We start from the raw sequence: 13,776 nt of genomic DNA, 5'->3' as shown, positions 1-13,776 counted from the left end.
GAATTGTGGTGCTGAAGAAGACTTCGAAGAGTCCCTTGCACATCAAAAACATCAGCCAATACTTAAAGGATTGAATCCAGCCCATTCACTGGCTGAATCTGAAGCTTAAATGCTTTGGCCACATCATGAGAAGACAGGACTCACTGGGAAAGACCCTGATGTTGAGAAAGATTGAAGACTGAAACGATTGGAATAACGCCACCTGCTGGAGACTTACTGTAGGAAAGCTCCAACATGAGGAGAGGGCCTCTGAGGGCAGGACCATGCATCTTTTCTTTGGCGTCAGGAAGTGACGTTTGCTTGTGGGAGGAAGAAGGGGGAGCCTGGCGCTCTGACTCGCTCTCTTTTCTGAAGACTCTGGTGGAGAAGGGAGCTAGGAATGCGCTCTCCCTTTAATAGATAGATGAATGCAGGCCTTTCTCTTTCTCTTCACCAAATTCTTATTCTCCTTAATAAATGCTTAAAAGCCTAACTCTTGCTAAAGCTTATAATTTATTGGCGACCACTCATTAGATTTTAGACAGTATAACTAGAATTTTAGCCCTTTACAAGGCAAAAGGAGAAGGGGAGGGCAGAAGATGACATGCATAGATGGAAGCAATGAATATGAACTTGGACAGACTTCAGGAGATAGTGGAAGACAGAGAGACCTGGTGTGCTGTGGTCCATGAGGTCACAAAGAGTCAGACGTGACTGATGAACAACAACACCTTCCCCTCAGGTCCCCAAGTCAGCACTGATCTGAGCCTACATTCCTTCCCTCCACCAGGACCTTGAGAAAAGATGCTTCTTAGTTTGGTCCTTTAAAACAGGAAGCATTTATAAAGCTTGTTTAGTGAGAGCCTTATAGACAAGAACTCTTCTGGGTCCTCAGGTTGAAAAAGTCATGACAAAGGGATGGTATTATCATATTCCAGGTGCAGTTAATCTCTAAGAGCTGGTTCTGTCTCAGACACTGCCCTTCCTCATTCATTCATTTATTTAATAAGCATTTATTAAGAGCCCACTACATATAAACACACTGTACTCACTGGGATACCAGGCATATGAAATAGTCTCTGCCTTCAAGCAGGTTCTGTCCTGTTGGAGGAGGGAGAGGTTTGCAATACACCCCACACAAAGGACAATTGTTTGGTGTCATTAGGACGCTAAAAACCACCAATATGAACAAACACTGCAAAAATCCAAAGTAATGGGCATAAGAGCCACAAGGCATTGCAAGGTATTTTCCCTTGGAAATCTCTGTACCTTTATCCCATTGGTTCTTCCTGCCATGCGGAATTCGGTTAATGCTTAGGATGTAGCCATCATCAGTCACAACATTATACTCCTCACTGGGAAAGCCCCAATAGGAGATAATTTCACTCTGTAGAGAGGAAAATCAAATAGTGATTCAGGGAAAAATCCTGGGGATAGCCAAGAGATTAGCAAGGAGGCAGAGGGGAGATAGCCATAACATTCATCAGACTTGACAGGTGCCAATATTTTATTAGATGAAGGTCAGTTTTCTCAAGATCATTGTGGAGAAGGGGGAGGGCAGGCCACAGGACATTTGTAAATATGTCTCTTCCAATTCCACTGACCATATTAAGAGAGTCTAGTATCCAGAGACTCAAACCAAATCTCCATCTGATACAGATGTGGGTACTCCATTCACCTTCCAACATGGCCAGTGTTGATTTCTTTTGCTTGACTATATCTATCTGCAATAAAGGAGGGCTTCAGGGAGGGGAAAACTGGTGTATAGCCATAAGTAGGGGGGGGAGAAATCATATAAGAAAACAAAATTAAGTTCAGAAAGCACTGAAAAATTAACAGCAATTTGGTTACAACTTTGTTTCATAAAAATACCTTGTTTTCTATGTAACCCATGTTAGAGTTCAGTCTCATATTTCATTGTTTTTGGGTGGTTTTTTTAAATACTAAAATGTTTGTTATTGTTGGTGACAGATATATTCATAATGAAAAAGGACTTTTTTCAGTGGATCCACAAGTTAGGCCAGGCATTGGGAGGGCTTTTCCATGCCTTAGGTCTTCTCTGCTTGATGGGTCTATGTAGCCCTGCTCTTTCCCACTCTCCCTCCTCATCTTCATGCCTCAGCTTCCTTGGCTTTCATCAAGGTCAAGCTTGAAGCTCACCATGTGTAGGCTGCCTTTCCTGCTCCATCTCTTCCCCTATTACCTTCCATCTACCCTGGATGTGCCTCTTTAGGTGTGTGTGGTCTCCTCCATTCGAATGGGACTCCCTGAGGAAAGGCACCATTTGAGGGCCTTTCTTTATCATTTCAGTGCTTTAGCATAATGCCTGAGGAGTAGTAAGGGCTCAATAAATGTTTGTTGACTGACTGCCTTCTACAGAGCTAAACCTCCCAGGACTTCTTTCTCTTCTTCTAGGGCCAAATCCTCCTGACTCAGAATTGCCAAATCCCCCACTGCCCCTCTGATTATCCTGAACCACAAGTCCCCTTAGGTTGTTAACTTAATCCTGTGGATCCCCTCAAAGGCCGAAGGGGGGCAGGGATTGAAGGCAAGGAGAAAGAAGCCAGTGACCTATTATTCCTCTTTCCTCTTTGGGGGACCTTTGATCCAGTTTCCATAGGAACATACTAGGGATCGTTTCTCAGGCCCTGAAGTGGAGTCTCCCCCACTACTCCGGGAACTTACCACCACCTAACCGCCCACCTCACCACTACCACCAACCCCCTGGGTTATTCAGGCCCCTACTTCTCCTTTTCACAACCCCTGGTTTCCTCAATTAGAGGATAAAAAAGGGGAACAAAAGCCAACCCAACCAGTGACTAGCTTACAATGTTTGCAAAGGTCTTGGGAAAGAGCAGGGAGTGGGACAGGAGGTGAAAAATAGAAATCAAGAAGAGAAACTAAAACCAGTGGGCCCAGCATGGCCAACCTGACTCAGCAGAATGTCCAGTCAGGCAGTCACTAACCCAGTCCCAAATGTCATGATAATGTCAAAGATGCAAGTTTCAATCACTTATCAGTCACAACCTTCGACCCAAATTCAATCCAAAGGGCAGTTACTGTGTGCCAGGTGGTAGGGAATCAAAGACAAAGATGAAAAGCAGGCCCTACCTTCAAGGGGCTTGCATTCCACTGGTGGGATGCAACATGGAAATGAAATAAAATGAGAAACTTGATAAACGGAGAAGGCAGAGAATGCTTGGGACCAGAATGAGCAGGACTGGCTTCCTAAGAGGAGGTGATGCAGGGCCTGAGCCTTGAAAGGAACCAGAGGTTCTAAGGGTGGAGGTGAGGAGCTGCCTTCAGGGCACTGGGCACACCAAGGCCTGGAGGTGGGAGATGGAAAGTAGTTTGACTGGAACATGGAGGGTGCCAACGGAAACAATATGAAATAAGTCTGCAAAGGTTGGCTGGAGGGAGAGTGGGAAGGGTTTGGATGCATTTTCTTTCCAAAGGATGGGACAAACATCCAATTAAGCTCACAGCATGACAATAAATTAATAAGGCTTTAAACAGCCTGCCATGCTGGGGGCCCAAGCACTGGAACATAGAGGATCCTACCAAATAGGAAAAGAAGGCGTTCAAATCTTTTGCTAAAAATCCTTATTTTTTTGTAAATATGGGAACATTCTCTATGGAGAATTTTCTGCAAGACCCAGACAGCAAAATCTGCACTAGCACATTGATGAGATCAGAGAGCCATAGAACTTATCCATCTCTGTGCTGACTCCCTCCGAGTAGTCACCTTGGAAGGATGGATACTTATTCAAGCAATAGCAATACTATTCAAAACCTCTCCAGAGCTCCTCTTTATGAGACGCCACACCAGAATGGGTGATTAGCCTGACTACTTTATGAAGCTGCACCATTTCTTGAGAAAAAATAAGATCCAAGCCCCCACCTCCCACCCCCAGGAGGCCATCCACGTTATTCACCAAACTGGTTTCCAAACAGCATTTAGGATAGTGAAAAAGAGGAGGCAGTGTGGTACAGTGGGAAGAGAATCAGTTCTAGAGTCTGAGGCTCTGGGTTCAACTCTTGCCTGTGTGACCTTAGGGAAAGCACTCCACCTCAGCCCCAGTTTCCTTAGCTGTAAAATTAGGTCAGACTAGATGTCCTTCGGGGTCCCTTCCAGCTCTAGCCCCAGGACCTTAACAATCTGTGAACGTGACAGACAAGGTCTCATGTATTTGTCAAAAATAACAGTCATGCCACTTTTTAATCATCCTGGAGATACAGCAACTTTTCGTGATAGGGCCGGTCTTAGCCTGAGGATTATCAAGAAATAGGCAAGGCCAAAACTGACTTGGAAAAAGCCACCTCGCTCCTTTACTCAGGGAAGCTGAGAATGGCCTGCGAGTTACATTCATGGATATATTTTGTGACCAATGGGAAGAGGGGATGGGGAAATGAATCATTCAACCTTGAATGAACTTATCTGATTGTTCCTGCTAGAATGAGAAAGGCAAAAAAATGGAAAGGAGAGGGGGAAAACAAGCAGGAAGAAAAGGAGAGAAAGAGGAGGAGAGACAGAGACACACCAGAGAGGGAGAGGGAAGTAAGAAAAAAAGGAGGAGAGAAAGACAGAGGAAGGAAAGGGAGGAGAGGGAAGAGAGATGAACAAGAGAGAAAAGAAACGAAGAGATGGAAGAGACAAGAGGAAAGAGGGAAGAGAAATGAAGAGAGAGGGTGGGAGGAGAGATGAAAGAGGAAGTGAAAGGAAAGGAGGAGAGAGAGGGAAAGTGGGGAAAGAGGAGAGAAAGGAGAGAAGGAAGGAAGAAGGGAAGGGAAGAGAGGGGAGAGAAAGAAAAAGCAAGGAGATGGGGATGGAGACAGCATCCTAAGGGTTAGGGCAAAAGAAAGACTGGGAGGCAAAAGAAGCAAGTATGAGCTTGAATCCTAGTGGCAACTTCTCAGACCCACAGAAGGCTGCCACAAACTGTTTTCTTCTAGCATTTCCCAAGTCTTCTTAGAGGAAACTCACAATATTCATGTATGCCTCAGGATCCACATGTCTCTTCTTCCTGGAATGTCCCTCTGAATGCACCAAGCCAAGGACCACACAGGCCACCAAGCCAAAGAGCCACTTCTGCATTCTGGACACAATAACGTATCTGTTAATAAAAGAGCATTGTAACCATAATGATCACACTTGGCCCTAGAGGAGAGCTGAGAAATTTGACCTATCTCCCTTAAATGCAGAGTTGGAAGACTAGGGGAGGGAAGCACTGGATACACTCTCAGATTCTGCAAACATCTGGATTGATTTTGCTTAAGACGGCCCCAGCTATTGGTAACAGGCTACAAGACTATGGGCTCCATAAGGTCACAGCTTCACCTCCCCCTAGCATTGGACTCTCTGCACACAGCAGGAGCTCAATAAATGCCTGCTGTTTTCTGTTTCCTTTGGGTTTTTTAATGAATGAAATCAGAATTTTTATTTTTTAATACTAAGCATTTTTATTCATAGTTTTGAGTTCCAATTCTTATTGCTCCTTCCCTCCCCCCTCCCTGAGGTGGTAAGCAATCAGATATACGTTATACATGTGTGATTATGTAAGAAATTACTATATTAGTCATTTTGCACAAGAAAACTTGAATAAAAGAAACAAAATGAAAGAAATTGAAAACTAGCCTGCTTCGGTCCATGTTCCATCAATATCAGTTCTTTCTCTGGAGGTGGATAGTATGTTTCAACTATAGTCTTTTGGGATTGTCTTGGACCGTTGTATTGCTGAGAATAGTTAAGTCATTCACAGTTCTTCATCAAACAATATTGCTGTTTCTGTGCACAACGTTCTCCTGGTTCTGCTCACTTCACTATACATCAGTTCATTTGAGTCTTTCCAGGCTTTTCTGAAATCATCCCGCTTTTAATTTCTTATAGCGCAATAATAGTCCATCATCATCATATACCACAGTTTGTTTAGCCATTCCCAATTGATGGAATGCCTACTGTTTTGAATTAGATTATGATCCTCTAAAGAACCACTGAAAGGTATTTTTACGTCAATTGAGTCAAAGGAAAAAATCATTCTGTCCTTCCTGGACAGACTAAGCAAAAAAGGAAAAAAAAAAAAAAGCCTGACATGAAGGAAAAGGAAGAGTGAAAGAGAGAGAAGCCCTCCCCCCAGACCAAACTAACATCTGACCAAGTGCCCAAGCTTTCCAGCACCCCCCCATCTCCCATACCCTTTGCCCTGAAAGTTAATGAAACCAAGTCATGGGTTTTGCTTCCCTCCTAGAAAGCCTGCGTAAGCGATCTCTGGAGAGCGGAATTAAAGAACAATCAAGGCTAATCTATCTTCCCCTAAGTCTCTCTCTTTTTCTCTCTCAGATTCGAACCCTCTCCTCCCCACTTGTCTTAGTTCCAGCCTCCACTCCCTCCTAATTCCTGGCAGAATGGCACAGCAAGAGCATCACCTTTGGGTTTCTCCAAGTAAAAGTGAAATGCCATGCTAGGAGTGTGTGTAAGAGAGTGAGAAGAAGGAGTCTCTTCAACTCTTGCCTCTCCCCAAAGATGGTAGCCTCCAATGACTCAATATTAAAGCTGAGACCTCAGAGGTTCAGACAGTTTTGATGGAGCATTTGAGTTCAAATCCTGCCTTTGCCACCTCCCCCCTCACCTGTGTGATCTTTATTGAGATGCAACTTCTCAGGTCCTTAGTTTCCCCATCCACACTAGCTGGCTTTTAAGTTCTCTTGGAGCTCTGAATCTACAAACTGTCCACCATCTTCACTGAGAGGCAGCAGTGTCATGGTAAGACCACCGGTCTGGAATCATAAGGGCCTGAGAGGCCACGTAGTCCAAGCCCACAGAGACGAGGAAACAAGCCTGGAGAGGTTGGCTACAAAGGCAGAAGGAGAATCTGAACCCAGGTCCACTGACTCCCTGTCTTCTCTTGGCACTGTAACCAATACACCTCACACACCTAGGGAGTTTCAGGAATGGATCTGAACACCAGTCCTTTTCTCTGTCCACTCCACAGTCACCTCCTCTCCATCAATTAACAAGCATTTATGCACTCTTCCAGCACCCTGTCTTCCCTATTAGAAAACACTCCTTGAGAGCAGGAACTATATGTCTCCCTTTCTTCGTATCCCCAGAACTTAACACAGTGCTTAGCACATATTAGGGCTTCATAAATGCTTGTTGACTGACTGCCAGGCTGTGCTAGGCACTGAAGACACAGAGAGGAGGGGAGGGGGGAATCTTTCACAGAATTTGCATTCAGTTAGAAAAGGCAATAAGCTACAGCTCAGACTCGATTTAGAAAGAAATAAAAAATGGGGAGATAAACATAGTCTATGTGCTTGGACAGACAGACTCGGTATGGACCCTTTCTAGTTGCCTGGCTCGGGGCCAGCCGGTGCCCAGGGGGTCCCGCTAGTACACGAAAACTTCTTAAAACCCATCGAGTCCAACCTTTCGTTTTCAAGGGGAAACAGGTTGCGGGAGACTCGGTGCCTAGCCCCACGGTCGCAAGAGCTTTTTTTTTTTTTTTTTTTGCTGGAAAGGACTTTGGACATCCTCTGGAGAAAACAGTCCGCCTCGTTTTAAAGAAGGAGAGGTTGTGGTAGAGAAACTTAACTGGGTTGTACAAAGCCACCCAAGGCAAGCAGAAGAGACCTCAAGGACAGGGGTCAGCACTCTTCCGCAGCGTGGGTCTCGTACCCCACCCCCAAGCCGGGGATCCCGAGATTCTGGAGTCCGCCCTCCCCTGGCTCCAGCTGAGCGCAGCTGCCCAGTCCACTCACCTGAAGCACAATCAGGACCGAACTGGCACGTGCGGCTGGGGATTCTGGCTGAGCAGGACTTGGGAGGGAGGAAACCGCAGGGATATAAACGCCTGCCGCCCCAACCCCAGCCCCAGCCCCAGTGGCTCGGGACCCCCCTCAAGCTTCCGCGGGCCGCCAATCAGGAGCGCCTGCGCCAGGGAAGTGTCTTCAGAGCTCCTCCTAGGTCAGGGCTCGGCGATCTGTGACTCGCTCCTGACAGCGGGCGCAGCCCCCAGCGTGCTCCGTCAGCCTGCGCCGGCCCGGGGCGGAGCCTAAGGAGAGAAAGGGGTGGCCCTCCCCAGGGCCCCTCAGCACCAGAGTACGCCCCGGAGAGAGCCGGAGAGCCTTCCAGGAAAGAGGCCTCCGAGAGCTTTCGATGGCAGGGCTCTTGGAACGCCGGCCGGGCATGGAGCGAGCGGGGAGCTTTAGAACGCTGGGGGCCAGAGCCCCACCCAGCGTGGAACGTGCGCTGTCTGAGAGCCAGGGGCTTTAGCACGTTGGACAGGGCTGGGGGCCTGAGAACGCGGCCTGCGTCTGAGAGCCAGGGGCTTTAGCACGTTGGACAGGGCTGGGGGCCTGAGAACGCGGCCTGCGTCTGAGGGCCAGGGGCTTTAGCACGTTGGACAGGGCTGGGGGCCTGAGAACGCGGCCTGTGTCTGAGAGCAAGAACTGAATGTCAGAACAAATAGAACAGAGACGGTCGCAAGAGAAGTGACCTGACAACCCAGAATAGTAGACCACAGAGTAAAGGGAAAGGCGGACCGTCGCAGCGGAAAGGATTGTGAAACACTATTAGAACAGGGAAGGAGCTCAGAGTGTCCGAGCTGAAGGGGTTTGGGGTCATGACTTCCTAGTGGTGTGACCCTGCTGGCCTCGGTTTCCTCAGCCGTCAAGTGCGCTGAAGAAGGAAATGGAAGCACTGGAGTATCTTTGCCAAGAAAACCAAAAAACGAGGTCCCAGAGAGTCGGACCCGACTGAACAACAAATCAAAGTAACTAGAACATTCTGTGGTTAGACACTCTAGGGTAGGAGTAAAAACAGGAGGATTTTTGAGACACAGGACATGAAGAACCTAGACAACTGGAAAGGGATTGAAATGTCCATGCAGAGAATACCCTCTTGATTCCAAGGCCTTCCCTCTCTTAATGATTTCCTTTTTATCCTGTACATGGCTTACATTGGTTTGTCCTCCCCGTTAGAGTGTCAGCTCTGTGAGGACAGGGACAATCTTTTGCTTCTTTTTGTATCCCTAGCACTTAGCACCGTGCCTGGCACATAGTAGGCGTTTCATCAATATTTATGGAATTGAACTGAATTAAAGAGCTTCAGAGGCCACCAGTCCAATCTCCTCCTTTTACAGTGGGGGAAACAGGTCAGGTTTTTCAGTGACTCTCCCAAGGTAACAAGCTGTCAGAGCCAGAATTTGAACCCAGGTTTTCTGACCCTCCAGTCCCTGCTGATTCTACCAAAGCATGCCATCAGTGTAGAAGAACTTTAATAGCAAGTTAAAGCCCACCCATCCCCCCTTGACAGATGAAGAAACTGAGAGTCCAGGAGAGGAAGTGATTTTCCCTGGTCCCCACAACTAGAAAGCAGCAGTACCAGGAATGAAGCCCAGAGTCTCTGGGGCATTTCTGCTTGAGGCTTCCCTGGCTTTCTTGAAGTCCCAGCTAAAATCCCACCTTCTGTAAGAAGGGTTTTCCCACCCCCACCCCCCCTTAATGCCAGAGACTTCTCTCCTTTAGTTATCTCCACTTTATCCTGCAAGTAGCTTTTCTGTGTTGTCGATGTTGTCATTTTAGTCATGTCCAATCCTCCCTGACCCAACTTGGGGTTTTCTTGGCAGAGATATTCAAGTGGTTTCCCATTTCCTGCTCCAGGCCATTTTACAGATGAGAAAACTGAAGCAAACAGAGGGAAGTGACTTGCACAGGGTCATACAGCTAGTAAGTATCTGACGACAGATTTGACCTCAGGAAGGTGAGTCTTCCTGACTCCAGACACAGTGCTCTATCCACAGCCTCAACAAAATAACAATAATAGCTTTTTCCATACATAGTCCTTTTCATGTTGCTTCCCTCATTAGACTTAAATATATATTAAAGTATGTGCCAAACAAATGTATTCTCAAATAGGTCCTTTGGGAGACACTGGGGGTGGGCAGAAAGGGATCCATACTCAAGCATAATTATAACCAATCAAAAAGCATTTTTAAGGCCCTACTTTGTCCCATCTAGGCTCAGACAGACACCAGTTGCGTGACCCTGGAAGACCTCTGTCTTCCTCAGTTTCCTCATCTTTTTTTGTGTGTGTGAGGCAATTGGGGTTAAGTGACTTGCCCAGGGTCACACAGCTAGTAAGTGTTAAGTGTCTGAGGCCAGATTTGAACTCAGGTCCTCCTGACTCCAGGGCCGGTGCTCTATCCACTGTGCCACCTAGCTGCCCCCAGTTTCCTCATCTTTAAATGAGGGTAACGATAGCATCTACCAGCTCGTAGGGTGGTCCTGAAGATGACATGAGGTAATATCTGTAAAAACCTTAAAGCACTGTTTAAATACAATTATTATCTCAGAAACAAAGAGGAGGCTGCCTCTGCCCTCCAATTATTGACCATCTATCCTGGAGACAATATGTGCATCTGAGGCAGCCAATTCACTCTCTTTCTGCCTCAAATTCTACCCGAGACACTTTAAAGCTGGGTGACCTTGGGCAGGTCACTCAGCTTTACTTTCTCATCTGTAAAATGGGAGCTAAGCCTGCCAACTGCCAAGGTATGATCCTCTTGACTGTCTGATCTTTACAATCTGTCCCCACCAGCCTCTCTCCCGCTCTGCGCCTGCCACATGGGAGGTGCTTAATAAATGCCTGTTGACTGAATAAAAAGAAAGGAGTTACTTGGATGAAAAGATCATTGAAAGAGAAGAGAGGGGAGCAGAGGAAGGTAAGGCAAAGGAAGTCACGGGGAAAGCAGAGAAAGAACCAAGTGGGTAAAGGAAGAGACAAAAGGGCAGCCCTAAAAGCCTCGTGACTCATGAGTCACTCTCCTAAGTGACTCTGGATTCTACACGGAAGATCCTTTCACTCATGTGATCTCCAACCCCCATCCAGGAACCTGAGACAATTACACCCCCTTTAGACAGAAAACAGCTCCTCAGCTGCAAGCATGTGCTACCTGAGACCACAGAGAAAAGCTTCATTACAGGAAGGACACAACAGAATGCAGGACTTCCCCAGGCCAAGCCACCATCACTTTAGTAATCCTTCATCAGTCTCTGGTTTCATTATGGGTAACCCTTCAACCGAAGGCAACCACGATCACTCAACCACCACTTAGGAGATGGTCTCCCAATTCCTGTGGCCAAAAAATGCATCCCCTTTACCAATGAAATCACAAATCTGATTCAAAAGAGAAAGGGGGGAAAGAAAAAGAGAAGGATAGAGAACACTGGGCAGAGCACCGCCGCTGGTTTGTTTCTGCTTTCCCTCAGCCTCCTCTTTTCAACTTTGTCTACTCCTCGGCTTCGTTTCCTGCCGTGGGTCCCCTCCTCCCTCCCTGCCCAGCGGCTCCACAGGCTGTCCACCATGGCCTTACTCACTGCGGCTGCCCAGCTCCTTGGGGCCAAGAATGCATCCTGTCTTGTTCTTGCTGCCCGACGCGCCAGTGCTTCTACAAATCTGAAGGACATCCTCAGTGACATGATACCCAAGGAACAAAATAGAATCAAGACCTTCAGGCAGCAGCATGGCAAGACTGTAGTGGGCCAGATCACTGTGGACATGATGCATGGTGGCATGAGGAGTATGAAAGGATTAATATATGAAACATCAGTTCTAGACCCCCATGAGGGTATCTGTTTCCGTGGCTACAGTATCCCAGAGTGCCAGAAGTTGCTCCCTAAGGTCAAGGGAGGGGAAGAACCCCTTCCAGAGGGTTTATTCTGGCTGCTTGTGACTGGACAAATTCCAAATGAGCAACAGGTGAGCTGGCTCTCCAAAGAATGGGCAAAACGAGCAGCTCTGCCCTCCCACATGGTCACCATGTTGGACAGCTTCCCTACTAATCTGCATCCAGTGTCTCAGCTCAGGGCAGCTATCACTGCCCTCAACAGTGACAGTAACTTTGCTGGGGTTTATGCTGAAGGCATCAATTGGTGCAAATACTGGGAGCTGATTTATGAGGACTGCACAGATCTCATTGCCAAGCTGCCTTGTGTTGCAGCAAAGATCTACCGGAATCTGTACTGAGAGGGCAGCAGTATTGGGGCTATAGACACCAAACTTGACTGGTCTCATAACTTCACCAGCATGTTGGGCTACAATGATGCTCATGCATTTATACCTCACAATCCACAGTGACCATGAGGGTGGCAATGTAAGTGCCCACACTAGCCATCTGGTGGGCAGTGCCCTTTCAGATCCCTATCTGTCCTTTGCAGCTGCCATGAATGGACTGGCTGGGCCCCTCCATGGCCTAGCCAATCAGGAAGTACTTGTTTGGCTGATGAATTTGCAGAAAGAAGTTGGCAAAGATGTGTCTGATGAAAAACTGTGTGACTACATCTGGAATACACTCAACTCGGGCAGGGTTGTCCCTGGATATGGCCATGCTGTACTAAGAAAAACTGATCCACGGTATACCTGTCAGCGGGAATTTGCCCTGAAACATCTGCCTAATGATCCCATGTCTAAACTGGTGGCTCAGCTTTACAAGATTGTACCTGATGTCCTTTTGGAGCAGGGCAAAGCCAAGAACCCTTGGCCCAGTGTAGATGCCCGCAGTGGAGTGCTTCAGCAGTACTATGGCATGACAGAGATGCATTACTACACAGTTCTCTTTGGGGTTTCACGGGCACTGGGGGTGCTGGCACAGCTCATTTGGAGCAGAGCTCTGGGCTTTCCCCTAGAGAGGCCCAAGTCTATGAGCACAGGTGGCTTGATGCAGTTTGTAAGCTCCAAGTCAGGGTAAAAGATGGGGACTGGACAGGGCAGGGAGGGGGAAGAGAATGTCTACCAGAGTGAGGAGACTTTAAGAGAGACAGTACATACTTTTTTGTTTTTGTTTCAGGGGGCCTTTAAAGACTTTTAGGATTAAATTATATTTGAGGCACTGACACTAAGTTTGAGGTTATTTAAAGTGTAAATTAAGATATAAAAAGACAGAGATGAGACTATCTCCCCTAACCAGTCCCTCTCCCCTGCCCAGTGTAGGAGTTGTCCATTGACTATAGATTGAACAAGACTAATAGAGATCTGGGCCAGGATGGGCCCCCTGCCTCGTTTAGAATGGAGGCCTAGGGTATTCCCTGCCCCAACAGGGTCAGTGTTGGTTACAGGGAATCCGCATTCACTTCTTTACTTTAGAGATTTAGGGTCTTGTTTTACTTAGCCTACTACCACCCCCCAACCAAACACCTCCCCACCTGTAAGGCCAAAAACCAGAACTCTGACTCCCAAATGACTTTTTCATAGGAATCATGTTGGAGTGTCAGCACCAACCCCAAATACATTAGAAGCCCCCTTCTTGGCTCCAACCCCCACCCCCATACACACAAATTGATGTCTGAGCTGTTAGTTGTCCAGACATTTTGGAGTCCTCTAGCACAAGCTGAAACAGAGGTATTAGCATTTGTTAGAATTGGCACCTGGGGTTTGGACTTCTTTTTGTTGTTTCCTCCTTTGAAAGATGAGGTCTTGGGATACCTTACCTTTCAATATTTTAAAGGAACTACCTTCATGCAGACTATGTACTTGCTACTCCCTGGGCTGAAAGAGCTTTGGACGTATTGGGGATTTATCTGAGCCCTCATTTTGTACATAACCACTGGTTTTGGCCTCTTCCTCGGTCAGTCTCTGTCTCCACCCCCACCCCACATGCTTATTGTGAACTGTGTTCACATCCAGATAGAGAGAATTGGGCCACAAACCTCTAACCACTTCTCCCCTTCCGTACTTATTCTCAAGAGCAGAGGCCTGCAAATGGCCTAGCATGCTGTCTATGATATGCCCACAGGGATAAT

General features: G+C 47.1%; 2 protein-coding genes across 2 annotated transcripts in view; one reads left to right on the top strand and one right to left on the bottom strand.

The window, feature by feature from the left end:
• Window positions 1–5,667, bottom strand: part of LOC122741758 (lysosomal acid lipase/cholesteryl ester hydrolase-like) — a 36,275-nt gene extending 30,608 nt beyond the window's left edge. The window contains exons 1-3 of the mRNA XM_043985511.1: window positions 5,615–5,667; window positions 4,964–5,093; window positions 1,249–1,366 (exon numbers count right to left, since the gene is read on the bottom strand). Coding sequence (XP_043841446.1) covers window positions 1,249–1,366; window positions 4,964–5,093; window positions 5,615–5,628 — 262 coding nt within the window. The 5' untranslated portion in view covers window positions 5,629–5,667. The remainder of the gene's footprint in view (window positions 1–1,248; window positions 1,367–4,963; window positions 5,094–5,614) is intronic.
• A 5,625-nt stretch (window positions 5,668–11,292) lies between these two features.
• LOC122742981 (citrate synthase, mitochondrial-like) lies at window positions 11,293–12,867 on the top strand. Its single transcript, XM_043987594.1, is given in 2 exon segments — window positions 11,293–12,081; window positions 12,083–12,867. Coding segments are annotated over 2 exon segments (1,383 nt in total). The 5' UTR covers window positions 11,293–11,341; the 3' UTR covers window positions 12,726–12,867.
• The last annotated feature ends 909 nt before the right edge of the window (window positions 12,868–13,776 follow it).

The sequence above is a fragment of the Dromiciops gliroides genome, chromosome 2, assembly GCF_019393635.1.
Source record: "Dromiciops gliroides isolate mDroGli1 chromosome 2, mDroGli1.pri, whole genome shotgun sequence".
Taxonomy (NCBI): Eukaryota; Metazoa; Chordata; class Mammalia; order Microbiotheria; family Microbiotheriidae; genus Dromiciops; species Dromiciops gliroides.
Note: the sequence above shows the minus strand (reverse complement) of the source record. Positions and strands in the feature narration are given on the sequence as shown.